The sequence below is a fragment of the Bufo gargarizans genome, chromosome 1, assembly GCF_014858855.1.
Source record: "Bufo gargarizans isolate SCDJY-AF-19 chromosome 1, ASM1485885v1, whole genome shotgun sequence".
NCBI lineage: Eukaryota > Metazoa > Chordata > Amphibia > Anura > Bufonidae > Bufo > Bufo gargarizans.
The window spans coordinates 574,439,012-574,465,744 of NC_058080.1; the positions used below are offsets into that span (position 1 = coordinate 574,439,012).

The 26,733-nt window shown below is 40.7% G+C and overlaps 1 protein-coding gene across 6 annotated transcripts in view; it reads left to right on the plus strand.

Moving 5' to 3' along the window:
* The window catches only part of CLIP1 (CAP-Gly domain containing linker protein 1), a 123,842-nt gene that overhangs the window by 35,131 nt on the left and 61,978 nt on the right, over window positions 1–26,733 (plus strand). For 3 of the 6 annotated variants that reach the window (XR_006387409.1, XM_044275724.1, XM_044275726.1), the window contains exons 4-13: window positions 84–208; window positions 1,784–2,009; window positions 2,191–2,388; window positions 3,226–3,329; window positions 6,269–6,329; window positions 15,776–15,802; window positions 16,690–17,637; window positions 21,885–22,001; window positions 24,427–24,484; window positions 26,578–26,661. Coding sequence is in view for 5 of the 6 variants with exons in the window: in XM_044275724.1 (XP_044131659.1) it covers window positions 84–208; window positions 1,784–2,009; window positions 2,191–2,388; window positions 3,226–3,329; window positions 6,269–6,329; window positions 15,776–15,802; window positions 16,690–17,637; window positions 21,885–22,001; window positions 24,427–24,484; window positions 26,578–26,661 (1,948 nt within the window). In the remaining variant the exon portion in view is untranslated. Of the gene's footprint in view, window positions 1–83; window positions 209–1,783; window positions 2,010–2,190; window positions 2,389–3,225; window positions 3,330–6,268; window positions 6,330–11,179; window positions 11,285–15,775; window positions 15,803–16,689; window positions 17,638–21,884; window positions 22,002–24,426; window positions 24,485–26,577; window positions 26,662–26,733 lie in introns of all 6 variants that reach the window. The other 3 variants (XM_044275725.1, XM_044275727.1, XM_044275728.1) reach the window with 2 other exon arrangements.

A 26,733-nucleotide genomic window follows, 5' to 3' on the forward strand; every position in this document is an offset into this window, starting at 1 on the left:
AAGAAAAGATAAGGAAGGACGCATCTGTAGTTTAGCATTTATGTAAATATGTCTAGTTACCAGTTTTTACATTTACCTTTCAGGTAAGTGGTTCAAAAGCTGGAGTTATACGGTTCCTGGGGGAGACAGATTTTGCCAAAGGAGAATGGTGTGGAGTTGAGCTAGATGAACCTCTAGGAAAAAATGATGGAGCAGTGGCTGGTACGAGGTAAGTTTAAAGGGGTGTCAGGTTTCATGATATTTCATCAATTTCAGATCAGTGGGAATGTGCCGTCACCCTCACCGATCAGCTGTTTGAAGGGGCTGTGGCACTCGTGCGAGCATTGAGTCCTTCAGTGTTTACCTGCACGCTGTCTACATTTACATCTACAGCTTTCTCTCCTATTCAAGTGAATGGGAGAAGAAGCTGCCATTCCATCTGCACCAGTGATACGGTGTAGACGGCATTCAGGTGAACAGTGAAGAGGACACAGAAGTGTTTGAGTTAAACATAGCTAGCTGTGCTATGCTGTTTACGTAGCTTCCATTCATTTCTATTGGAGTTAGACAGTGAAGGAAGCGCAGCAGGCAGAGATGTTTTTCGCAGCCCGGCCAGAGCTTGCTCAGGTTACTCCCATGTTGGCCTTTAAAGCCCGAGATAGGAATACCATGTTAAACCCTATTGGTGCATTTAAACCCTATGGAGAAGGGATCCTTTCTTAGGACCTTCTCTCTACAGGTCACATAGCATCCCCAGAACACACTCCCATAGAAGCCAGTCGCAGAAAACAGATCCAAGAATATACAATCAGAAAATAAAAACGGATTAGATAAAAAAATGATGTTGGGTTTTAATTAGGAAAAGCATAGGTGATACATCAGATAAGGAGACTTGATACTTTGTTCTAGTGTCTCTAATTATGTCTGGAGTAATTTAAAGGGAAGCGGTTGCCAGTTTTATAGCGTCATAAGTAAGGTCAACATAAGCTAGTGACAGATCCCCTAAGCCAAAGTCTAGATTATTTTCTTTAATTGACCCAGCTATTTTGCTAAAATCTTGTATAGAACAGCTCCAGTGCATACTGAGTCCTGATATTCATGTGCTCCTGGCTTTCCCCACCCACCTGCTGCTGATTTCAGTGATGATCCATATATTGCTGCAGCCAATCACCGACCTCAGTTTTTTTATTTTTTTATTATTATTTTATCAGGCTTTTATCACGTTAGTAAAATAAGAAGCAAAACAACTTGGACAGACCCTTTTAAAGTGGTTTTATGTGGGACCTCCAAAGTGTTCCAAATGTCCAGGAAATAATTCTCAGGTCTTGTGCACATCTCCGTCAAGCTGTTCCTGCAGAGAACAGCCTGCCAGATCTGAGAATAACATTTTCATAGATTCTCCTTATCCTTGATCTTTTGAATAAATGCTTTAGGGTACTTTCACACCAACGTTTTTTCATTACCGGCATAGAGTTCCATCCTAGGGGCCCAATACCGGAAGAGAACTGATCAGTTTTATCCCCATGCATTCTAAATGGAGAGCAGTCCGTTCAGGATGCATCAGGAAGTCTTCAGTTCAGTCGTTTTTATTGATCAGGACGGAGATAATACCGCAGCATGCTACGTTTTTTTTTCTCCGGCCAAACAAACTGAACACTTGCCTGAATGCCGGATCAGTCCTTCCGGTCTGCATGCGCAGACCAAAAACTGCTTGCCGGATCACTCTGTCGCAAGTGTGAAAGTAGCCAATACCTGCCCGTGACAAGAAAAGCAGACAATGTTACATGTTCTCTGTTTTATTCAGGTATTTTCAATGTCAGCCAAAGTATGGCTTGTTTGCCCCTGTACATAAAGTTACACGGATTGGATTTCCTTCAACTACCCCAGCTAAAGCTAAAGCCACCGTAAGAAAGGTACCAGCGACGCCTACAACGCCAGCATCTCTAAAACGCAGTCCGAGTGCATCTTCTATAAGCTCTATGAGCTCAATTTCATCATCTGTGAGCAACAAACCAAGTCGCACTGGGCTGGTAAGTAAACACTAGCTAACATGTTCCTTTAAAATATCCCATTAAATTTTGTATAATTTATCCAGTTATCCAAATTTCATTGCAGTCTGTGTGCAAAATTTCTTGTTGGTCCAAATTTTTTCCATAACTTTTACTTTTGGGTAAATTTTCTCTGATAGCAAATACTTGTTATAATATACAGTTAACAGAAACCTCCTCAAGATATGCAAGAAAAATATCTGGAACCACAGCTCTCCAGGAGGCTCTGAAAGAGAAGCAGCAGCATATAGAGCAGCTTCTGGCTGAAAGGGACATGGAGAGGGCTGAAGTTGCAAAAGCTACAAGTCATGTCGGAGAAGTGGAACAAGAGTTAGCTGTCACACGAGATGGACATGACCAGGTATGACAATCTATAGGTCCTTCATACATTTACAATTGAGACAACTTAAAGGGGTATTCCAGTCTTAAAGGGGTATTCCAGAGATAGAAGTACCCATTGTGTCTGGAAGCCAGAGGTGGCAGGAATAAAAAAAAAATGGCCAAGCTGGCTGTTCAGTGTGGTTTCTGTAATTTCCATAGCAGTGAATGTGGGGAGGGGTATGTTTCTGTAACTCCCATTCAATTCTATTTGAGTTAAAGGGGTTATCCAGGGATTAATGATGATGATGACCTGCCTATCACATCTGCGGGGGGTCCAAGCCCTGACACTCCACTAATCAGCTGTTTCATGGAGCTGCTGCGCTCACAGGAGCTCTGGTGAGCACGGTGGTCTCCCAGCAACTTTCCAAGGACCACGCCGTACATTGTATAGTGGCTGTGTTTGGTATTGCAGCTCAGCCCCATTTACTTGAATGAGGCCTGCAACTAGGCCATGTGACCAATGTACAGTGAAGTCACTGGCCTAAGAAGATGCCACGGTGCTCATGGAGAGCCAGTCTCGTATAACATCAGATCGGTGGGGGTACCAGGTGTTGGACCCCCGCTGATCTGATATTGACGCACTATGCAGAGGATAGATAGTCATTATAACTTTCTAGATAACCCCTTTAGGTGAAGCAGGGTAGAACAGCCAGCACAGCTTTTTCCGTAAACCAGGTCACCTCTGGCTGCCACTTGCGAGTGATATTCCCATCTCAGCCACGGGTCTTGGAAAATCCTTTAATGTTTTTGTTTGGTAACCACGTTGGATTTTGCTGAGTGTTTTATGATAATGCATGTACCTTTTTATTTTTTACAGTATGTGATGGAAATGGAGTCCAAAATGGATCAGTTACGTGCTATGGTAGAAGCTGCCGACAGAGAAAAAGTAGAACTGCTAAACCAGCTTGAAGAAGAAAAGAGGTATTAAAGTGCATTATTTTGCACTCAAGGTTTGCAAAATTTTAAGTACTGTATTTTTCAGACTATAAGACAGTTTTCCCCCCCAAAAGTGAGGGAAAAGTGGCAGTGTGTCTCATAGTCCGAATGCTAGTGATCACTTCTGTTATGTAAGCTGTCATCAGCAAGCGGGGGGAGCGGTAAGGGCAATGCTGCACCGGTTCTACTCGCCTTCCCTGGTCGTCTTCCAGGCCCTGCTCTGCATTCTGTCTGGACTGCGTACAGCACTATGACCTAACTCTGTGACTTTAGGTTACAGCGCAGTGCGGGCTGGAAGGCAGAGTGGATTTGCAGAGAGGCAGAGACGTCCGGAGCAGGAGTTTTTGGTGGAACCGAGCAGCTGGCCCCTAATAGAACAGTGCTATCCTTGTCCATAATACGGACAATAATAAGACGTGTCCTATTTTTTGGCGGAAATATGGACATACGGAAATGGAATGCACAAAGAGTAACTTTTTATTTAAATAAAAAAAAAATTGCGGGCCCATTGAAATAAATGGTTCTGAATACGGTCCGCAAAAAAAAACTTAACGGACGTGGAAATAAAATACGTTCGTGGGCATGAGACCTAAGTAATAGTATACCAAGCCCTAATCTACATAGCATACAGGAGAAATTAGTATACGTTTTGATGAAAATGCATAGGCCCACTCACAACACCAAGGTTGCCTCTACGAGTAGGTACCTACTCTAAATTGGTGCAGAACCACACCAGCAGGCGGCACGACCCAGCAGTCCAACAGCCCCCCCTTCTGTCAGACTAAGCCCCCATGGCACTGGGCAGCACCGCACCATGTGAACAGATTTTTAAAAGCTCACCTTTCCATGTGGTTTCAGGAACTACAAACTGAGACCTAGTAGTTTATTAACCCTTCTGCAGTCTCCTGCTAATTAAATGCAACTGGGGCGAATAGTAGTAGTGCTGATACAATAGGAAAGAGACAGACTATGATAAAATTCCCAAAAAAGAGAAACAAAAACATGGATTGCACATCCCCACACTATGCTCATTTTTGTAATATTTTTTTAATGCTTGATGAGTGACTGAGCTGAGGCTGAATGGAGGGGCTCTGAGCTGTCCACCATCCTATTAGTACACACACAACCCACCCTAATCGCACAGTTAAGTGCTGTTTCATTATCCTCTCTGCTCTGCTTGTCAGGGATTATGATCCTTAGTTAATGAGGAGACATAAAGTACAGAGAGGATGTGGGGATATGGCTGTTGAGCAGCAGCACTTGTAAGAGGTCTTCGTTTTCACAGCCCCACATTACCACAGTCTGTCCTGTCCGTCCTCTCTATACTTCGTCTCTCCTTATAAACTCTGTTCTAACAGAGATTCAGCTGAAGATCTTATCAGCTGCATTCATGCCCATAATCCCTGACAAGTAGAACAGAGAGGAGGATGAGGCAGCTCTTTACCTCAGTGTTGTGAAGTAACTAGTCCTACTGTGCGATTTAGGACGGGTTTTTTGTGTGTACTACTCAGGCGGAAGCCATTTTATTTCACCTAATGATTGTTCCTAATACAATATGAGCCGTTATAACTAATGAAAGTTGTTTGGGAATATATTTATAATATAGTAATATTTAAGTAATTTAATTTTCTTTCTTTCTAGAGAACTCCTTAAAGGGAACCTGTCATCAACTTTATGCTGACCTCACTGAGGGCCACATAAACTAGTGACAGAAATGCTGATTTCAGCGGTGTGTCACTCATGAGCTAACCGTGACTTTTCCAGGCCCAGTCTGAAATATTTGTGATGTTGGTTCTCGGCAACCACTTACTTTTAAGGTTTAAATGACAGACCGATGAAATCAACTCGCCTGTCTCTACTTTATGCTGCCGTTAGTATGGACAGCATAAAGTTGATGACAGGTTCCCTTTAAAGTATAACTATCATTCTGTTTTTATTTGGTTAATGTGTAGGGGCAGTGATATTGACCTTTTTGTAATATACTTTTAATTACTGAAATCATACATTTCTATTAGAAAAATGTGGTAATGTGTAGGGGAAGTGATACTGACCTTTTTTTGCCTTAGCAAAGCTCCTCTGTCTTTTGTTTACATAACACAGTCAGTGTTAGGGTACTTTCACACTAGCGTGTGATCCGTTGCCGGAACTGCCTGCTAGATCTGGAAATTCGTATGCAAACGGATATATTTTGTTTCCGGATGCAGATCCGTCTGACAAATGCATTGAAATACTGGATCAGTCTCTCCGGTGTCATCTGGAAAAACAGATCCAGTATTTATTTATTTTCACATTTTTAAAGGTCTGCGCATGCGCAGACCGGAAAACCGGATCAGTCAATGCGGCAATTTCATGAACACTTGGTACCGTATCCGGCATTAATTTCATGTGGCAAGTGTTCCGGAATTTTGGCCAGAGAAAAAACCGCAGCATGCTGCTGTATTTTCTCCGGCCAAATACCTAAAAGGGACGAAACGGAGGACACCCTGATGCATACTGAACGGATTGCTTTCCATTCAGAATTCATTCATTAGGACAAAACTGATGCGTTTTTTTCCGGTATTGAGCCCTAATGACAGAACTCAATACCGGAAAACCTTTAAGGCTAGTGTGAAAGTAGCCTTAGCAAGTCTCCACTGTTGGGCTTGTTGGAGTTCAGCATGCTTAATACATCTGTTACAAACAGTCATCTGAGGAGTCTGGCAGCAGCTTATTCCCCTCTCCATATTTAGAACACGCACACACTCAGCCGGACTGAGCATGCATGTGTATGGGAGAAATAAAGTGTCAGGAATAAAGTGTTGCTCTCAGAGTTTCATTTTTTTTCTGCTTTCATGTCTAAAGCTAAATACAGAATTCTGACACTTTTCTATTACCATAGTAGTTGAGAATTCAGAAAATTGCGCAAATGTATTTTTATTTTATAGGAGGGTGGAAGATCTCCAATTCCGTGTTGAAGAAGAGTCCATTACCAAGGGAGATTTAGAGGTAAAAACAGCAAATATATTAATTCGGAATACTTTTCATTTTATGCAATCATGATGTTTTCTAGTTGACTTTTATTTTTTACATTTAAAGGTTACACAGAGCATTTGAATTAGATTGTGATAGGGAAAGCACTGTAGTTAATACACGTTTTCCCAGACTGGAGCAGTCTCCAAATATAAACCCAATAGTTCCATCATCTTTACTGGTTGGTAATGCCTCTTGCTTGCTGTTGCTTTTTCACAATCTGAAATGATATCCAATAAAACGTTTGATGCTTGCAAAACTGGAGGTGAAGTAAAGGTGGTTATTTTTCAGATAACCCCCGGTTACATTTGCTGCCATTCATGTCATCTCCAGTTTTCTAAACATAAGTCCAGCTTTAAATTTGAAAATGTAATAAATTTTCTTTACCTTTCTGCTTTCTTTGAGAAACGCTAATTTAGTTATCCAAAGTCAGTTAAAACTTAGCTGTATGGCCAAATGCTAAATTAGCCAGTTTTTATTATAAAACTGTATATGACCATGTTTATTGCTTGTATTGATTTATTCCACAAAGTTACATTTCAACATTTGAGTTCACATTATTTTCTTTTTTACATGTTAAAATCTCATGTATCCTGTTTTTCCCCTTTGTTTAATTGTTTTCAAAATCCAGTTGTTAAGGGAACTAAGAGGACAGGACTAGGAATAAACTGTGAACATATTCACCAAACATTTCGGTCAGAGCAAGTAAACTGAGGAAGCCTATTATCCATATATAACCTTACCCACTAATTGCTTTTAAAACTCGAGCTTTAATTCACTGGTGCATGCTGCTTCTATGAAGTGATAAGTCTTGTTAATATACTAAATTACACTGCAAAAAACCTTTCTAACAATGTATTTGACTGGGATATATACTATATAAGAAAGGTTAAAATTTACCTGCGACCCTTAAATAAAAAATTAGGCTTTTCTAATAATGTTCTACTAATCGACAACAATAAAAACTTCTGCCATTAGTGCTGTATATAGTTTGAAAACTTTTGAACCCCTCTGAAGTATACAACTTAAGCTATTGCAGGGCTCCACTGTTACCACTGAGATGCACACAAAGATTTCTATGCAATAATACTTTTCATGCACACTTAAAGGGAATCTGATACCACTGATCTCCCTAGCCACAGTTTACACAGGTACATAGCTGTGGTTCACCTAATTAAAATGCTTTTTTTCTTTTGTTGAACCAAGGCTGCCTTCCAAGTTGTGATACTTTAAAAAAAATATGCAAATTAGTCCTTTGGTGCAATAAGGGCGTCACTATTGCTCTTATGGCACTCAAGCTCTGCTCCTTTCTGTGGTCAGCCCCTCCCTCACTGATCTGATTAACAGGGCAGAGCAGTGAGGGAGGGACTATCCACAAAAATGAGTGCAGTTGGCGTGCAACAAGAGCAATAGTGACGCCCTCATTGCATTAGAGGCCTAATTTGCATATAAAAAATGTATTCTAACTTGGAAATGAAGCCTCAGATCAACAAAATAAAAATATGGGTTTAATCAGGTGAACCACAAACATGTGTCTATGCAAACTGTTTGATATGGAGGTCACTATTAACAGATTTCCTTTCAATAAACAGAGCAATGCCAATGCAAACTTTACTTTTGCCTAAGAACACAACTCCATTTCCTATATGGTTAATTTTCTTTAAATTGTCCCTGTACCTTGGGAAAACCTTTTGTCATAGTGACATGTCAATATTTTTGACTGGTGGGGTACAGAGTGCTCAGACCCTCACTGATCGCTGGAATGAGGAGAGAGGCATTCACATAGCATGCTCTCTCTCCTCACTGGATTTAATAGAAAGTCTATGGACCCATCTTGATGCCATGTCCTGCACCGAGGAGGGAGAGTGCTATGTGAGAGTGCTAGCAGTTGGTGGGGGATATCAGCATTAGGAATATTTCATATGTCACTATGACATCTCAGAAGTTTTCTCAAAGTACAGTGCCATTTAACCCCTTCCCGACCAGTGCCGTAATAGTACAGCTCAGCGGGACGTGACTTGCTGCCCAGCGCCGTACTACTACGGCCAGCTGATCGGGCCGGTGAAGGAGCTGTTCCCGCCCGATCAGCTGCAGGGGACCAGCTGTTCCCGTTAGCCGAACCCCTGCTGTATGCGCTGGCATCGGTGAAAACACAGATGCTGGCTCATCAACCCAATTATCAGACCCCCAAAAGTTAGTCAGAAGTAAAGTTAAAAAAAAAACTGTGTTTTTAACTTAAAAAAAAAAAGTTTCAAGTAAAAAAAAAAGAAAAAAACGCCCCTTTCCCCCTGATTTTATAATAATTTTTTTTTAAAAGAAACAATAAAAAAACACCCATATTGGGTATCGCCACGTCCGACTCTATAAATATCACATGATCATGGCTGTTAACCCTCGATGTGTTAAAGAAAAAAATGGTTTAAAATGGAAAATCTGCCAAAAAAGTGAAATTTAGAAATGTAATCTCCATTTTCCTTGAATTCTTGTGGAACACTTAAAGGGTTAACAAAGTTTCTGAAATCAACAATATTGAGTAACTTGAGGGGTGTAGTTTCTGCAATAGGGTCATTTATGGTTTTCATTATGTAAGCCTCACAAAATGACTTCAGACCTGAACTTGTCCTTAAAAAGTGAGTTTTTGAAACTTTCTTAAAGGATAACTGTCACATTTAGACCCTAATTTCAATTTTCATATATGTAGTTACTAATAACATGATATTCCAGAATCAGTTACTGTTGGACTGACTTACCCCATATTTAATAAGATTCAGCCCTTAGCAACTAGTCTGCATAAAACTGCAATTTCACTATTCAGTTAAGATGGCCACCACTGCCCTCACCCTGAGGCTAATCCCGCCTGCCCTCACTAGCCAGTAACAATAGCCCCCCAAAAGTGTCAGCAACCAGAGCCCCCCCCCCACTAAATGGTTAAAGGGTTGCTTTCATTTATACACTGAGCAGACGGCAGATCTCCCTTCCCTTGTCTGCGCTGCTCCAACTCTTCTTCTCCAGCTCTGCTGAGTGAGGGAGCGTCTGCCAAGCGCAGGGACAGGGAGGAGTGCACACAGCCCAGGCACTGTTATCAGCTGCTGGGGAGGACCTGGCTTTAATCATTTATTTACAGTCCCTGGCTGTCAGGAATGTGACCTTGCACGCAGCTCCTCCTTCCTTCAACATGCCTAGCAACCCTAATTTAAGCACAGGTAAAAGTAGGCCGTACAGGAAACAAAAATGCGGAATTAAGGGGTAATTGAATTCACAGCAAAAAGTTGAAATAGGGCCACCAAGGTGATATTAATCACCACAATCCAATCCCCCCCCCCCCCCCCCCCAAAAAAAAAAAACTACAGTTATCCTTTAAAAATTTTAAGATTTGCTTCTAAAATTTTAAGCCTTCTAACATCCTAAAAAAATAAAATGACAATTACAAAATGATGCTAACGTAAAGTAGACATATGGGGAATCACTTTCTGTATTAAAAGCAGAGAAAGGTGAAATATATTGACTCAAATTTATGACTGTTATGAAGTACCATGAGAAAACAGTCTCTGAAGGTCTTGGATAAGTAAAAGCGTTCCAAAGTTATTACCACAAAGTGACACATGTCGGATTTGCGAAAAATGGACTGGGCAGGAAGCTGAATACTGGCCTGGGGTAGAAAGGGTTAAAGAAATACCAAACAGTGCCTTCATATTCACCTCTCTAGGAAATGAAATAAATACAATTAAATGAGTGTTAAAACATTTAAAATCCTAAAATCATTAGCTTCTTAAAAAGAAACCACTCACCAGGTCTGACCACTTAAAGGGGTTATCCCAATAATAATGTAAAAAATGAAAATCAGACGACATATAGTACATGACATCCTCTTTCTAACAAAGCTAGAACCAGCCCTGTGCCGCACATGGATCCAGAGATCTCCCCATTCATTGCTCCAATTGCTCTGCTACATTTATTTCTAGCTGGCAACTAGGGGGTACTATGCAGATATATCTTATGGAATAACTCAGTGGCTTATACTACATTTTTAATTACATGCAATTACAAAAGTTATTCAGAATCAGATGCTAGTTTGAAAAACATAGAATATTTTTCGTGGGACAACCCCTTTAACTACAATCCATTCTTATACCTAGCATAATGCACTGCATACAAAGCTAGCAATGTGCCTTGAGATCTGGCAGACAGCTACCTCCACGGACATAACTGGGGAGCTGCTGCCCGGTATCCAGTACTGTACTAGGCACTGAACCAAATACTTCACCTAAGACAGGAACTCTTTGAAAGTGATCTCTGGCACCAGGCAGAGGAAACCCTGCGTCAGAGAGGATAGAAGGCAGAAAAACATGCTGATGGGGCCCCTTTAAAATGCCTAAACTATTGTAGTAGATCAGTCTTCATTAATCATTTAAAAATTTAAAATGCAATTAAAGCACACAAAAAACTAGTTTTACACAGTATCTACAGGGGTACGATAAAGGTTTTAATACTTGCCAAAGTGGTAACTTTCCAAATTACACTAATGCATTTATTTTCTGGAAAACCGTAATTCAACTTGCTGCATGCACCTATCTTACATTTCTACTTATTGCCTTTCTTTTTTTTTTGTCTTTCACCATCAATTTTTTCCCACTTTCTTGTCAGTCACCATCACCCAAGCATCATCTAGTCATCCCCTTGTGTTCTGTTGTGTTTCCCACTGCATCTTCTTTGCTCTTCAATTGTCCGATGGTGCCGGAGCACGGCCTGCATGTGGCTCCTTCCTCTCGTGCTGGCATGTGATGGTGGCACTGTTGTGTTCTCTTCCTCTCCCTTTTTACTAACAGACGCAGACCAAACTGGAGCATGCCCGCATTAAGGAGCTTGAACAGAGCCTGCTCTTTGAAAAGACCAAAGCTGACAAACTTCAAAGAGAGTTAGAAGATACTAGGGTAATGGTTTTCAATATTTCATGGAAACTCTCCCAATACACTACACTTTATTAGCTTTGTCCATCTGCAGTAAAAACATTTTTAGGTTTTGGTCTTTTAGAACCTTCATAGGTCAAGTCATGCGGTATTATTTCCCCTGGTATCCGCATAATACAGCATAGTTACCACTAGTTTTATTACTAAAAGATTGTTTCACTTTACAAGAAAAAAAAACAGATGCTCTCTTTTATGTGCTATACTTGTAACTCCTCATTATGCTCTATTAACTACCTTATGTGTTAGTGTATTAATAACATTAACAACAAAAAAGCAATCATTCACCAATTATTCTGCAGTAGATAGTGTTATTAACTGGATGAACTATACAGGGAATTATTGCACTCACAATTCAGCTGTAAGTTTAAATTAGATTTCTATACCATAAAAGTATTTGTTTTTACTTCACTACTTTTATTTTCTGTAGTTTAAATGAGTTTTCCTGGGACTTCGATACTGATGACTAGGGATAAGCGAATCGACTTCGGATGAAACATCCAAAGTTGATTCGCATAAAACTTTGTTCTAATACTGTACGGAGCAGGAGCTCCGTACAGTAATAGAATGTATTGGCTCTGATGAGCCGAAGTTATTGCTTCGCAAAGTCTCGCTAGATTTCACGCAATAACTCCATAGATTAATTTGTACTGTAAAAAAGCATTTCCCCAACTCGGGTTCAGTTCCAAGGTACCGAGACTTCGCGAAGCAATAACTTCTGCTCATCGGAGCCAATACATTCTAATACTGTACGGAGCTCCTGCTCCATACAGTATTAAAACAAAGTTTTATACGAATCGAATTCGGATGTTTCATCCGAAGTCGATTCGCTCATCCCAACGGATGACCTATCCAACACATGGCACCTCCAACAATCGGCTGCTAGAAGGAGCTATGGCTGCTGGAGCTAACACAATGTCTCACATTTACTCATTTTAATGTCAGTGGCCCTAGATTCTGGAGTAAGTTGCGCCAAAAAATGGCGCATCTAGGTTTAGAGTTAGAGAAAAGTGTCTATCCCTCCCATTTATCATCCAGCCTGAGCCACTGTGATGCAGGACTAGACAGCCTGTCTAAGTTTACACTGTTTACCTGCTTAATAAATCTGCCCCAGTGTGCTGTACTGGAGGACTTCTGCTCAACTCCTATTGACTACAATAGTATAGGTCCTCAATATTGAAGTCCTGGAAAACCTCTTTAAACATTTTTGCTCCCTTTAATAGCCACACTGTATTTATACAACTTCTTTAATATGAAGGTTTGGTTTAGTGCTAATCCAATATTTTCTTTCTATGCATAAAGGCAACAAGGGATGTGGCTGAAATCGTCAGTAGTATATTAGGTCCTATGAATGGTTTCTTTCTTACTTCTTTTTGGTTTGGAATATTTTGACCATGTTTCTTTCTTACCTTCACTGATTGGATGCAGCCCATATTTTAGTGGTGATTGGTAAACTGAAATTCTATAATACACAGTAGAGTCACATTATTATGACTGCCGTGTGCAGCACTGACAGCAGCTAGACGGGCGGGGAGTTGTTACAGGTATCTGGAGCCATGTTGACTGTATTGCATCCCCCAACTGCTGAAGGGTGCGTGGGCGAGGATCCATAGAGCAAACACAATGATCGTGGTCTCACAGATGCTCAATTGGGTTCAAGTTTGGGGAATTAGGGGACCAGGGTAGTACTTGGAGTCTTGGTCATGCTCTTACAACCAATGCCGGACATTTCTAGCCATTTGAGGTGTTTCATTGTCTTGCTAGAAAAAACAATCTGCATGTATGGATGTATGTGATCTGCAGGGGTGAATTCATACCCAGATTGGCTGAGAATGCCTTCTACATGAATGAGTGGGCCCAGAGAATTCCATGAAAACATTCCCCAGACCATAACGCTGCCACCAATGGTTGCAGGGTGTTTGTTTTCTGATGTTTCTCTCCTGACACACCAACATCCCTCTGTTCGATGAAGCAAGAAAATGTGACTCATCAGAGAAGGTAACCCTTTGCCAATTAGCGGATGTCTAATTCCATTACTGCCATGAAAATTTAACCCCCTAACTGTTTTGCCTCAGGGGAGGGCTGCTTTAGATGCCGCTATCTCCTGAATGGTAGCAGATAGAAACATGCAACTGTTCTTGTTTGAAAGCTGACATTCCAAGCTTTCAGACAATACAGAATACCAGACAACAAGATGTTCAGTACAGGGGAAGATATCACTGATAGAAATCGGGATGCAGCTGAAAGTGAAGCTGAAAAACAGATTTTACTGGTGATTATTCCCGACTCGATTTCTAACAGTGATTTCTCCCCTATTTCTTGGACTGTCATTTTGGTCTTGTATGAAAGCCTGGAATGTCAGCTTTCAAACAAAACCAGTTGTATGTTTCTAGCTGCTCCCCCTCCAGTTAGCTACTTTTCCAACTGCCCAAACTGGACTCGGGCAAAACAGTTAGGTGGTTAATCCTTTTCTGCCGATGCAACTTTATTAGCAGAGGTGCAGTAACCATCCGTCTGCTTCGCAGCCCCATGTGCAGTAGAGTTCACTGAACTGTTTTAGACACACGTCTGGTAACCCCTGGTTCATTTTGCCTATGAGCTGCTCCACTGTAATGTGTCGGTCTGCCCTCTCGCCCCTTCATAGCGGACACTCACCTCCGAATCGGTGGCACGTGGTGCTCCACAGTCTACGTGATGCTTATTCACAATGGTGCCATTTATCCACTTACAATACGCTTTCAACACAGCAGCACGTGAACCATTCACAAACTGTGCATTTTCATAAATACCGCCATCCTTGGCCTGAAAGCCAATAATCATCCCTTTCTGCAATTCTGATAAATTGCCCCTTTTACCAGTGAAAGCAACGAGGGATGTGTGTGCAGACTAGGGTTGTTGCGATACCAAATTTCGATACCATAAAAAAGTATTGCGATACTCGTTACCACGTGGGGGGGAAAAAAACACCCCAAAAGCCGCGTGCATTCCGCATTTAGAAAAATGGCGAATCGCGCAGTTTTAATATCTTTCTTTTTTTGTTCCGGCATTCACCGCATAGGAGATTATAATTTTTTATTTTTTTATTAATTTTTTTGATCTTTTCGGACGTGGTGATATGTTTGTTTATTTATTGTTTTATATGTAAAATTGGAAAAGGGGGCGATTTTATACTTAAAGGGAACCGGTCACCTCCCAAAACCATCCCAAGCCGCCAGCATTACCTGCTTGTAGCCAGCAGCGTGTTTCTGATGATGCCTTTCTTCCTGAAGGCCGATGCGGCTAAAGTACTGAAAACGTTGTTTTATCCCCTGCTCGGCGTGCTTCTCCATACATGCTTGAAGTAAAGTCCTTGCTTCAAGTCACGGTAACCACGCCCCCTTCCCTGCCCCTTTGCTGTGACTGACTGACAACGCTTATGCAGAGCGTTCGATACCCGCAACAACCCTAGTGCAGACATCCTTTTGCACACCTTGTATACCTACTAAGCCAGCACATGTGACTTCATTCATGAGCTACGCACTGCCGATGCTGAAAGTGGTCATAGTAATGTAGGGTGGCCACTGGCTTCACCCCAAAAAGCCGAACCTCGCTGACCACGCCCCCAAATTCTAAACCACGCCCTGTTTGTAACATGCTCTGTTAAGCCACGCCCCTGCTCTGTTAAGCCATGCCTGTCTGCAAAAAAAGGGTGGGGGGAGGACTTTCAGACCAGAAGGTGAGCTGGGGGCAGCCCGGGGTGCTTCTCTCCCCCACAGTCGGCCAGAGAGAGCCATGTCTGCGGGCTCTAGTGAATGACTGGAGGTGAGAGACGCGCCTGTTAGTTGATATGTTGCTACAGATAACGCTCAGATAGCGCAATGCTGCTGTCTGAGGGTGAGCTACTGAAAAGGAGGACATCCCTGTGTCCGTTTAGGCCCTGTGCCGGAAGGAGGACAGGGAGTCTGAAAACCCAACTGTCGGCCTAAAACTGGACATTTGGCTGCCCTATAGTAATGTGACTCGAAGGTAGATTTACTTGCCTGATCTGTTTGCTGTTTATTGTGAACTAGGGAATGTTGTAATTTAACTTGTGCATTATGTCCATGGTTCTCATTGGGGGTTTAATCAGTCAACCATTATCTTTAGTGTTATTACTGGATTTAGGTGGTTATTTTAGATGACTCTGATCAGGTCAGCTTTATTCTGCTGGGTTGCAATAAATGTTTCCAAAGATTTTTTGATAGATTGCAAATGTTCTTAACAAACAATCCTACATGGGGAGTTCACCCACTTAGAATATGAGAAGTGCAGTATCCACAGCCTGGACAGAGTTGCACTTATAGAGCAAGTGCTATATGTTGGGCTGTCGAAATGTTTATGTGGTCCAAAGGAAATCTGGGAACATGCACTGCTGGGGACACAAATGGTACTTTTGATGATGTGGAAGAAGAAAGATCTGATGTTTCTTGTTATTTACAGACCAAAACAAGGCCAGATTCTTTAAAAGTAAGTATTCCTTTAAATGCAAGAGGTTGTGTGGATGTCTTCATTTGCCGGAACTGCAAACCTTGCTTGTGGTGGTAGGAAATGCACTAATATTTGTTTTTAACAACATTTAATAGTATAGCTCTGGTCATGTTTGTAAGGGCAGAACTTATTAATGATGCATGCTATTGTCTGGTCATAGATTTTTATATACTAATAGTGTACTATGCATTGTTGAGTGCTTCACAAGCTGCATTTATTTTTAGGATATGTTTCAGAAGGTAACTGTAGGGTTTGAGATACATTTGGAGGTGTTCCTTGTGATTGTAACAGTCCCTTTCTTTTTAGTGCATTGTTTCTGGAGCTCGGACTCTTGTACTTGGTGTTTGGAATAGAATGCTATAACTGGTTGTGCTTTTAGTGCAGTCTTAAGTGGTTGGAATAACGTGCTTTACAAGTGTGATTAACATTCAAGTTGCATATGGTTATGGATTCTTTATGGCAAACTGTCAGAGGTGTGCTCTTCAGTTTTCAGATTTATTGACCTCCGTAGAAATCCTTCTGTAGATTTGTGATCTATAAATTAGGGCAGGACAATCCAAACCTTTTTGATACGCTCAGTAATATGAGCTTAACCGTAAATGTATTAATAGCTGGGGTATAAAAAAAAAAAAAGGATATCTTCTATATATGAAGTCTTCCTTTCTTTTTTTTCTGTTCTGGATGTTCTAAAACCTCTTTAAATAAAACATTTCACTTATTGACAGAAGAGGGTTTTCCTTTACCTATTAGTTAGTTCTATTAAATAATTTATTTATTGTCTTTTTCTTTGGAATTCTGTGTGTTTTTGCAATTCACAGTTCTTGTATTTTGTTGTTATCTTTCCCTAAATTGATTTATGACCTCAGGTGGCAACAGTTTCTGAGAAATCTCGCATTATGGAGCTAGAGAAGGATTTGGCACTGAAAACGAAAGAAGTCGCAGACATGCGTCAGAAGCTTGTGGAAGCTAGCAAGCAATCTACTGATGTAGATGCATCACTTTCATTGTTGCAAGAGATTAGTTCTTTGCAAGAAAATATATCGACACTTAGCAGGAAACATGAGCAAGAAATGCAGTCTCTGAAATGCAAGCTCGAGGGTACAGAGGGCGATTATGAAAGAGAGTTGGGCTCAATGAAAGCATCTGTAGAAAAGCTGTCCAAAGAGAATGACACCTTGAAAGTAAAGCTCAACCATGCCAACAAGGAGAATGCAGAAGTGATAGAACTCTGGAAGTCAAAACTAGACTCCGCAATCAGTTCACATCAACAAGCAATGGAAGAGCTGACTGTTTCCTTCAGTAAAGGTACAAATGCAGAAACCTCTGCGTTGATTGAACTAAAGGCCCAGATTGAGAACCTAAAGTTAGAACATCAAAAAGAGACTGAATCTCTGAAATCTAGGCGAGAAGCAGAACAAATCGGTCATCTTAAAGAAATAGAAACTTTGAAGTCTAAACTGCAAGCTTATGGGGAAGAGAGAGAATCAGAACTTGAATCACTACAATCTAAATTGGATTCTGCAGAGGAACAACACTTAATAGAAATGGAGGATACGTTAAATAAGCTCCATGAGGCGGAAATAAAGGTAAAGGAGCTGGAGATTCTGCAAGCTCAATGTACAGAACAAAAGAATGTAATTGATAGGCTAAGATCCCAAGTAAAGGATGCAGAGGAGAGGCTTGCAAATACTGATACTATGCAGAAAGCGGAATCAGAATTTAAAGTTGAAATTGAGAAGCTTAAGGAGAGACTTGAGGCAGCTGAAGGGCAAGTTAAAAACCTTGAGCATGAAAAACTTGTAGAACGTGATAAGGTTTGTATCATCCATCATCTTTTTAAGTTTGTTTTTAAGTTTTATTCACTTTTTATTTTATATTATAATTTCAAAACCATCAATTACAGTAACAACATCTCCAACATTTAAAATTCGCACCTTACAAGCAAGATCCCGGTTAAGACCTTGAACTAGCTTAGCGGTCTGATTTAGTTGTAGTCTCCCATCTATAAGACAGGTGATGGGTGTTTGATCACTCAGGGATGCTGCTGGAGTGATGGTCATACACGTATGTTGCCACGCCATTCAACTCTATGGGGCTGCCTGAGACACCTAGAGCCGTACTCTGCTCTCTGTCAGTCCTATAGAGAATGAATGGAGTAGCAGTGTGCAAGTGTGACTGTCGCTCCATTCACACAGTTACTTGGGACCCTAGTTCTCATGGTGGGGATGCCAGCTGTGGGCACTCTTAGCGATGAAACATTTATGTTTTATTATGTGGATAGATGGTAAGTTGTTATATTGGAAAGACCCTTTTAATCCCTTGACAGCAGAAGTCATCACTGTAAATATGGTTCCCACTTTTGCAATTGCAGCAGGTACCAAAGCCGCCTGGTTTCTTCTGTTTTAAAAAGAAGAGACATTGGGCTGATGTCTGTTATCGGTGATAACGTAGACATTTAACCCCTCAGATGCTGTGGTAATAAAAATGGCTAGTTTGCCGTGTTTTTGTTGCTCCACCTCCCAATTAAAATTGAATAAAGTGATCAAAATCCATACAAACTCCACAATGGTATCAATAAAAAGTACAGATTGCCCCACAAAAAATACGTGCTCACACTCATTTTTTTCTTTTGTTCATGGTAATGCAAACGGATCCGTTCTGAACGGATATAAGCGTTTGCATTATAGGTGCGGATCCGTCTGTGCAGATACCAGACGGATCCGCCCCGAACGCAGGTGTGAAAGTAGCCTAAGAAACAAGCCCTCATTTTGCTGTGTGAACAGATAAAAAAGAGTTGAGACTCTGGGACGGCAGGGAGGAAAACTGAAAATCTACTGCTGTTTTGTTATGAACAGCTTGGAACTACAAGAATAAAGAATTAAAAAAAAATCCTCTCACTTTTTTTGACATGTAAGACTCACGTTCTGTTTGGCAGAATTTTGTGCAACTGTAGATGAGCGAATTTCCCCTTATGAAATTTGTTCACACTTTAGTGGTAAAAGGTGAATTGCGTTATGGATTCCGTTACCACGGACCATAACGAAATTCTAGGACGGAATGCATAATGGAATGCCTTTAGAGGCATTCGGTTATTCATTCCGTCATAATAGAAGTCTATGGGCTGCAAAACGGATCCGTTCCGTTTCCGTTATGCAGGAGAGTCCTCTCCTGCATAACGGAAATGGGATAGATCCGTTTTGCAGCCCATAGACTTCTATTATAACTGAATGAATAACAGAATGCCTCTAAAGGCATTCCGTTATGGTCCGTGGTAACAGAATCCATAATGCAATTCACCTTTTACCACCAAACGAAGTGTGAACGAATTTCTAAATATTAAATTCGCTCATCTCTAATTATGACTATCATGTGTTTATTTCCTTTTTTTGCTAATGTGTAGTAACAGAGATGGCGAACATCAAAAACTTGCCCTGAAGTGTCCCTAAGGCTCCATTCACACATCCGCAATGTGTTTTGCGGATACACTGAGCCACGGATCCGCAAAACACGGAAAGCGGCAATGTGCGTTCCGCATTTTGCGGACCGCACATTGCCGGCACTAATAGAATATGCCTGTTCTTGTCCGCAATTGTGGACAAGAATAGGACATGTTCTATTTTTTTGCGGAAACGGAAGCACGGATGCGGAAGTGCGGATCCGCAAATGTGGATGCGGACAGCACATTCCGGCCCCATTGAAAATGAATGGGTCTGCACCCGTTCCGCAAAATTGCGGAACGGATGCGGATCCATTTTGCGGACGTGTGAATGGACCCTTAGCAGGGCTCTCTAAATGAGTGTTGCAAAGGCATATCTGTTTTCCTAGTACAGTACAATGCAGTACTGACTCTGAAGACGGGCTGGGCTGCTGCCCTCACATAGTGTACAGTATATTAATATTTATGCCCTAAATTTATGTTCATCTCCCTGCTATTTCTCATTGATCTGCATGGCCAGCTCTGTCAGTGAGTGATTCTGCTGTATAACTAACCAGACACCGGGAGATACATGACAGTGAACAGTATGCACTCGCTACTGTGAATGCAGGGGGACAGGGGGAAGCTATTCTACAGTATATAGAGACCGTTTATATACTATTGAAAAATATGGTATATTAGAAAAAAATTCCCGATCTCTGTCCCTACACATTAGCAACAAAAAACAAAACATGAGTCATGTCAGTTCCACTTTAAACCAGGGTGGATTTGATTTAAATCAAACTGATTTAAATCACTATTTAAATCACTGGTCAGTAAGGCTTGATTTAAATCAGAGTTTTCTACATAAAGACTAATTCTTGCTGGTATAACTTATAATATGCAAGTAGATGAAGATTTTTAGAATAACAACTTTTTATATTAGTTTGATTAGGTTGATTCTGCATTCATCGGTTTGTAGAAGTTAGAATTAAGTTTTTTTTCTCAACTCTGTTCATGTTATAACTTTACACATTTTTGCTGTGAAGAAGAGGCATGTGAGTCAAATTTAGTTTTGAGGACTGCAAAAGTAAACCAAGCATCTGTGATAATATCTTGTAGGCAGAGAAACTGCCCAATAATCTTACAAAAACCTCTGGAAGAGCCTGACATTGTGAATGGATTAATAGAATTTATTTACCCAAAAAACATATACGGCCTTATTCTACATAATTAAAAAAACTAATCTTTATTTCATGATGGAATAACCTTTGGATGGTAATATATTTTCCTCAAAAAGCATTTTATATTAAAAAAAATCAGATTGAAATAAAAAAAAAAAATCTGATTTTTATCCACCCTGCTTTAAAGCAATATATTTTAAACAAATGTGTATAAATTCTTAAAGGGGTTTTCCAAGGCTGGAAATGCCCCCCTCATATGCCCAGACCCTTCACACTGATTCTACTTACCTGGCACCAGTGATGCTAGGGAGGCTCGTCCCTGTCACCGCCTGCCATTGGCTCCCCCCTCCCATGCCGACACCGGATGATTTCATTTGCGAACAGGCAGAAGCTGCGGTAGTGGTGCGTGGACCAGGAGCAGCGCGCGGAGCCAGGTAAGTAGAATCAGTGTGAGGGGCCCAGACATATGTGTGGGCATTTCCAGCCTCTGATAACCCCTTTAAAGTAGTTTATTATACACTAGGCTAGCTCCTAGAGCTACTCAAATGGCCCACGCCTAGTAATGAATTAAGGCTACTTTCACACCTGCGTTCGGTGAGGATCCGTCTAGTATCTGCACAGACAATGCAAACGCTTGTATCCGTTTAGAACGGATCAGTTTGCATTATTCTTAAAAAAAAAAAGTCTAAGTCAAAACGTATCCGTCCTGACTTACGTTGAAAGGGGGACGGATCCGCTTTCAATTGCACCATATTGTGTCAGTGAAAACGGATCCGTCCCTATTGACTTACATTGTAAGTCAGGACGGATCCGTTTAGCTCTGCATCGTCAGGCGGACATCCAAACGCTGCAAGCAGCTTTTTTGTTGTCCGCCTCAAAAACGGAACAGAGACCAAACACAAACTAATCTGTTTTGGGCCGCTTGTGAGAGCCCTGAAACTGATCTCACAAGCGGACCCAGAAACGCCAGTGTGAAAGTAGCCTAAATTGAACATCACAACCATGAAAAATTCTTGCATTTGAAACTAGTCAAAACAAGGGATCTACATGTGCTGCAAAATTTTGACAATTTTAGAAAAAGCTTATAACCCCTTTTAACACTCTATACGTAGTACCGTCATGTTAAACCATTGTTATACTGAGAAATTAATTCCCAAATTGTGTAAAATCTCACTGATACAAAACATCAATAAAAAAAGTTTTTAAATTATATGAAATAATATTTTGTATGGAATCAATGAATAGGTTTTCCAAGCCAGTTAATTACTGATGCAGATTGTAAAATACAGATGGGAAATACATTTTGGAATTTCCTGATATTAATTAGGTTTTAAATCGGATGCGCTGACTTCATAATGCAGTTAAATCATGTTTACATTTGTTTTTTTTGTCACATTTTGTTTTTAATTTTTTTAATTTTTATTGTTTGCATCCATTCTTTTTTTCCATTCAACTCTGCTAGGCCAATATCTTACAAAAAGATTTGATGGAGCGTAATGAAAAGCTTGCTGCCTTTGAAAGCAAAATGCTGTCACTGGTTCAGGTCAAAGAAACTTTTGAAAAAGAAAATGAAGATTTGGTAATGTTTCTAGTTTTTATAGTAGTTTAGATTTAAAAGGGTTTTCCGGGATTTTGTTACTAATAACCTAATCCTTTTTATTCAAGAAATAATTCAGAAATATTCATGACATTTTGGATCCTCATACAGTATGGTATGGTATAATGCACCCTAATGTAACCCTCATAGTCTATTGCCCCTTTCTGTGCCACCCCCTTGTTCCCATAATGAATGGAGCTGGTCTCCCAGTGCAGATCTGCTCTGGTCTACAGTATATCCAGCTGGTATGCACAGCGGTCGTGATAACATCACTTCATTGTGCTAGCCTGCACCAAACCACTGGTCGCATTTTATTCAACAATATCTGCGTTCTGAGGATGCAGTTGACATAGGTACTGCTGCCAGGGATCTCAGCTGCCAGTGTTCCCCTCCTATTGTGTAATGGCTAAAACTGACGCTGCATATAATTGTAGTCTATATTCATATATGTATATCCTATCATAAAGTAGATGGTACAGCCTGGCAGATACCTAGTGCATTTAGGCAAAGCAGTCTATCAGCCTTGAAAATAAGCATCATAACGAATACAGCCTAAAGTGCATCATAAGTAGTACCATTCAATATGGCCGCAGCGCCACGACACGCATTTTACTCTTGCTTCTTTTGGTGATTAAGTACTGTGCTTGCTCTTACACTTACAAGGATCTTGTCCAGCCGTCCAGTAACATTGTGTTTTTTATATATATATATATATAGATAGTGTATAAATACAGAAAAACATGACAAACAAATGTTAAAACAACTCATCAATACCGAATATCTCCATGAAACCAACATATATACAAATAAGGTCACATTGTTGGCAAGTAGCAGTATCAACCTAAATTGTTTGCCAAGTCGAGTAAATATATGTACAATTAAATCAAACACGCAGAGTAGAGATAATACAGAAAAGGCTTTCAGGTACTTTATAGAAGATGCTGCTTGGTCATCCATGTACATTATAGTGCAACCATAAATTATTCCAAGATGTTCAGAGATGATGGCAAAGTCTCTTGAGTAAGGAGTTTGACAGGTCCAGGACGTGTTGTCCAGAATGTCACATTTTGAATTGCTTCTTGAATAAAAACTAAGGTAAACGGTACTAATAATGCAGAGTTCTCTTACATAAGTTGGCTTAGGATTCTGCTCTTGCACCCATAAACTGCAGAGTGCCCTTGATCTTGCCCTACACATCTGTAGGCTATGTCATGAATGTCTGTTGGGTGGGAGCTCTAGGACTCCCTTTGTGCTGCAGAAAACAACCCACAATAACTGTAACAGGAAGGAGGAAAAGGAGAGAACTGGTAGGGAATGCCTGTCTATTTAGGTGTTAAAGGGCATCTGTCCACAGATTTCTATCTATGAAACTGGCTGACCTGTTGCTTGTGCGATTGGCAGTTAAAAGCATCTGTTTTGGTCCCATGTTTATATGTGTCCGAACTGCTGAGAAAAATGAAGTTTTAATTTATGCAAATGAGCCTCTAGGAGCAACAGGGGCGTTGCCTTTACACGTAGAGGATCTGCTCTCTCTGCAACCGCTGCACCCTCTGCACTTTGACCTAGCCAAAGTGATCACGTTGACACTGCCTGGCCCATCAATTAAGTGCACAAGGCGCAGCAGTTGCAGAGAGAGTATTAGTTAGGCCTGTTTCACACTTGCGTTGTGGCATTCCGGTTTTGAGATCCGGCAAAGGATCTCAAAACCAGAGTTAAACGGATCTGTGACATTTAATACATCCGGATGCATCCGTTATGGCAAGATCCAGTTGGATTAAATCAAAACTGAACAAACCGGATCCGGTTTGAAAATCATTGTAAGTCAATGGACGCTGAATCCAGTTTTTTCACTAACCCAAAAAATAAAATAAAATAACTGATCCGGCACCATTGACGTACATTGATTTTCATGCCGAATCCAGTTTATTCAGTTTCGCAGACCGGACACAAAACTGCAGCTTGCAATGGTTTTGTGTCCAGTCAATCGGAATACATCCTGATCGGTTTTGTCCCCATTGACAATGAATGGGGACAAAACTGATCCGTTTTGGCCCGGTTTTAAGATTCTCTGCCGGATCTCGAAATCAGAATGCCACAACGCAAGTGTGAAACAGTCCTAATAGTAGCAAGGCCCCTGTTGCACCTAGAGGATCATTTGCATATGTTTAAAACATCATTTTTCTTAAGCACATGTGAACATTCGACCAGCGCAGATGCCTTCATCTCGAAGCGCACATGTAACAGGTCAGCCAGTTTCATAGGTACAAATCTGCTGACAGATGCCCTTTATGGAAACCGATAAATTACCTAATAGAGTAGAGGTCCATAAACAACCATTGTTTTTAGAAACTCCCCTTATTCGCATTTATGGTATTTATATTTTCTAATTGTCCTTTTTGGCTTCTAGAAAAAATTATTAAACACCTCTTCTGACCAAAATGAGGTCCTTCAAAGAGCTATGCAAGGTAAGCACCTCATCTGGTTTAGAGAACCCATTTCCATATACCCCAGCAAATATAGGGAATTCTCTAAGGTCCCTTTCACACGAGCGAGTTTTCCGCGCGGGTGCAATGCGTGACGTGAACGCATAGCACCCGCACTGAATCCTGACCCATTCATTTCAATAGGTCTGTGCACATGAGCGTTGTTTTTCACGCATCAGTTCTGCGTTGCGTGAAAATCGCAGCATGTTCTATATTCTGCGTTTTTCACGCAGCCCTGGCCCCATAGAAGTGAATGGGTCTGTGTGAAAAACGCATTGCATCCGCAAGAAAGTGCGGGTGCGATGCGTTTTTCACTGATGGTTGCTAAGAGATGTTGTTTGTAAATATTCAGTTTTTATCACGCGTGTGAAAAACGCATCAAAACGCATTGCACCCGCGCGGAAAAAACTGAACCACTAAACGCAATCGCAGGCAAAAGTGACTGAACTTGCTTGCAAAATAGTGCGAGTTTCACTGAACGCACTCTGAACGCACTCTGAACGCATCCGGCCCCAATCTGCAACGCCCGTGTGAAACCAGCCTAAATCGGCAACGTTCAGTGTCTTTTGCCCTGGATGTCTGAAAACAATGAGCACCCACCGATTTCACTGAACACTCAGTAATGCTTTCTTGTTCTGTTTCAGATTATGCATTTTTCTTTACCAGTAGTGGTTAAATTGTTTACATAGTGAGATGTCCACAGGAAAAACAAATGCATTCTGCAGTGTCAGCCCACAGCTTAGATTTAGTACAATGCTTATAAGCTATTTTTAAACATCTGAAAGGGATTATGCAAGCAGTATATATTGATGATCTATCCTCAGGATAATCAATATCAGATCGGTGGGGTCTGACATCCGCACCCCCGCCGTTCAGCTTTTAGAAGAGAGCATTCCATGCAAGCTCTACTTCCTCTTCATTACACTGTCTGTCGTCTCGGAAGTACAGTGTGTGGAGCTAGTACATGTAATGACACTACACCGCTGCTATCTATTGATCATCAATATCTGATCAGTGAGGGGGGGGTGACACCCCCACCGATCAGTTTTTGCAAGAGCTCGTCCCCTTCATTGCACTACATGTTGTGTCCCCTGTAGCAGCGGCGTAGTGTCATTACATGTATTACAATGTGTTGAAATAACCAAAAAATTGGAACTGTTGCAACCTCGGTATGCTGGTAAGTAGATTTTCAGTTGCATATCACACTTTCAGGTGTTCCATTAGGTTCTTGCACTGTACTATGTTTTTTGTTTTTGAGCGTCGTGACAGAGGGTAGGTCATCAATATAAATGGGCTGCATAACCCCTTTAACTAGCTTATACCAAATGTTCAAAACAGATCTCTTAATTGTTTTCATAGTGAAACTATAACATTTAACTATAAAAAATGTTCTTTTTTTTTTTTTTTTTGCATTTCCATATTCTGGCAACTATAACTTTTTTTTTTTATACTTTCGTCTACAGAGCTGTGTAAGGCTCACTTTTTGCAAGGAGTTCTGTAGTTCTTGCTGTCTTTTTGATCGCTTTTTATTCAGTTTTTTTGGGAGACAAAGCGGCAATTTTGATCTTGTCTTTTAATTATGGCGTTCATCATATGAGAGAAATACTTTTATATCTTGACAGTCTGGGCATTTTTAGATAGCAATACCAATGATGTGTGTGTGTGTGTGTATGTATGTATGTATATATATATATATATACACACACACACACACACACACACACACACACACACACACATTTTTAGTTTTTTTTAAACATTTTTTGGAACTTTATTTTTAGTTCCCCTTAGGTTTCTTCTACCATAAACTGCGTTGTTTCGATTATGCCCTGCCTGTGGCAGGATTGGCAGTCTTCAGAAGGCTGCCTGTTGCCATAGCAACCAAATGGCCCCTTCAAACTTGTCCCCGGGGTTGCTATGGTTACAATTAATACAACAGTCACGGTCAGCCAAGGCACGCCCACTTAGTTTCATAGCTTTGCGGGTGTCATATTTAAAACTCTAAAAAAAATCACAGATGAGTTATGATATAGACAGTTATGACATGTAGGTTTTTTGTTTTTTTTTCTATTTAGAAACCATGGGTAAATTAAATGAGCGAGAACTACAATGTGTTGAAATAACCAAAAAATTGGAACTGTTGCAACCTCAGTATGCTGGTAAGTAGATGTTCAGTTGCATATCACACTTCAGGTGTTCCATTAGGTTCTTGCACTTGTACTATGTTTTTT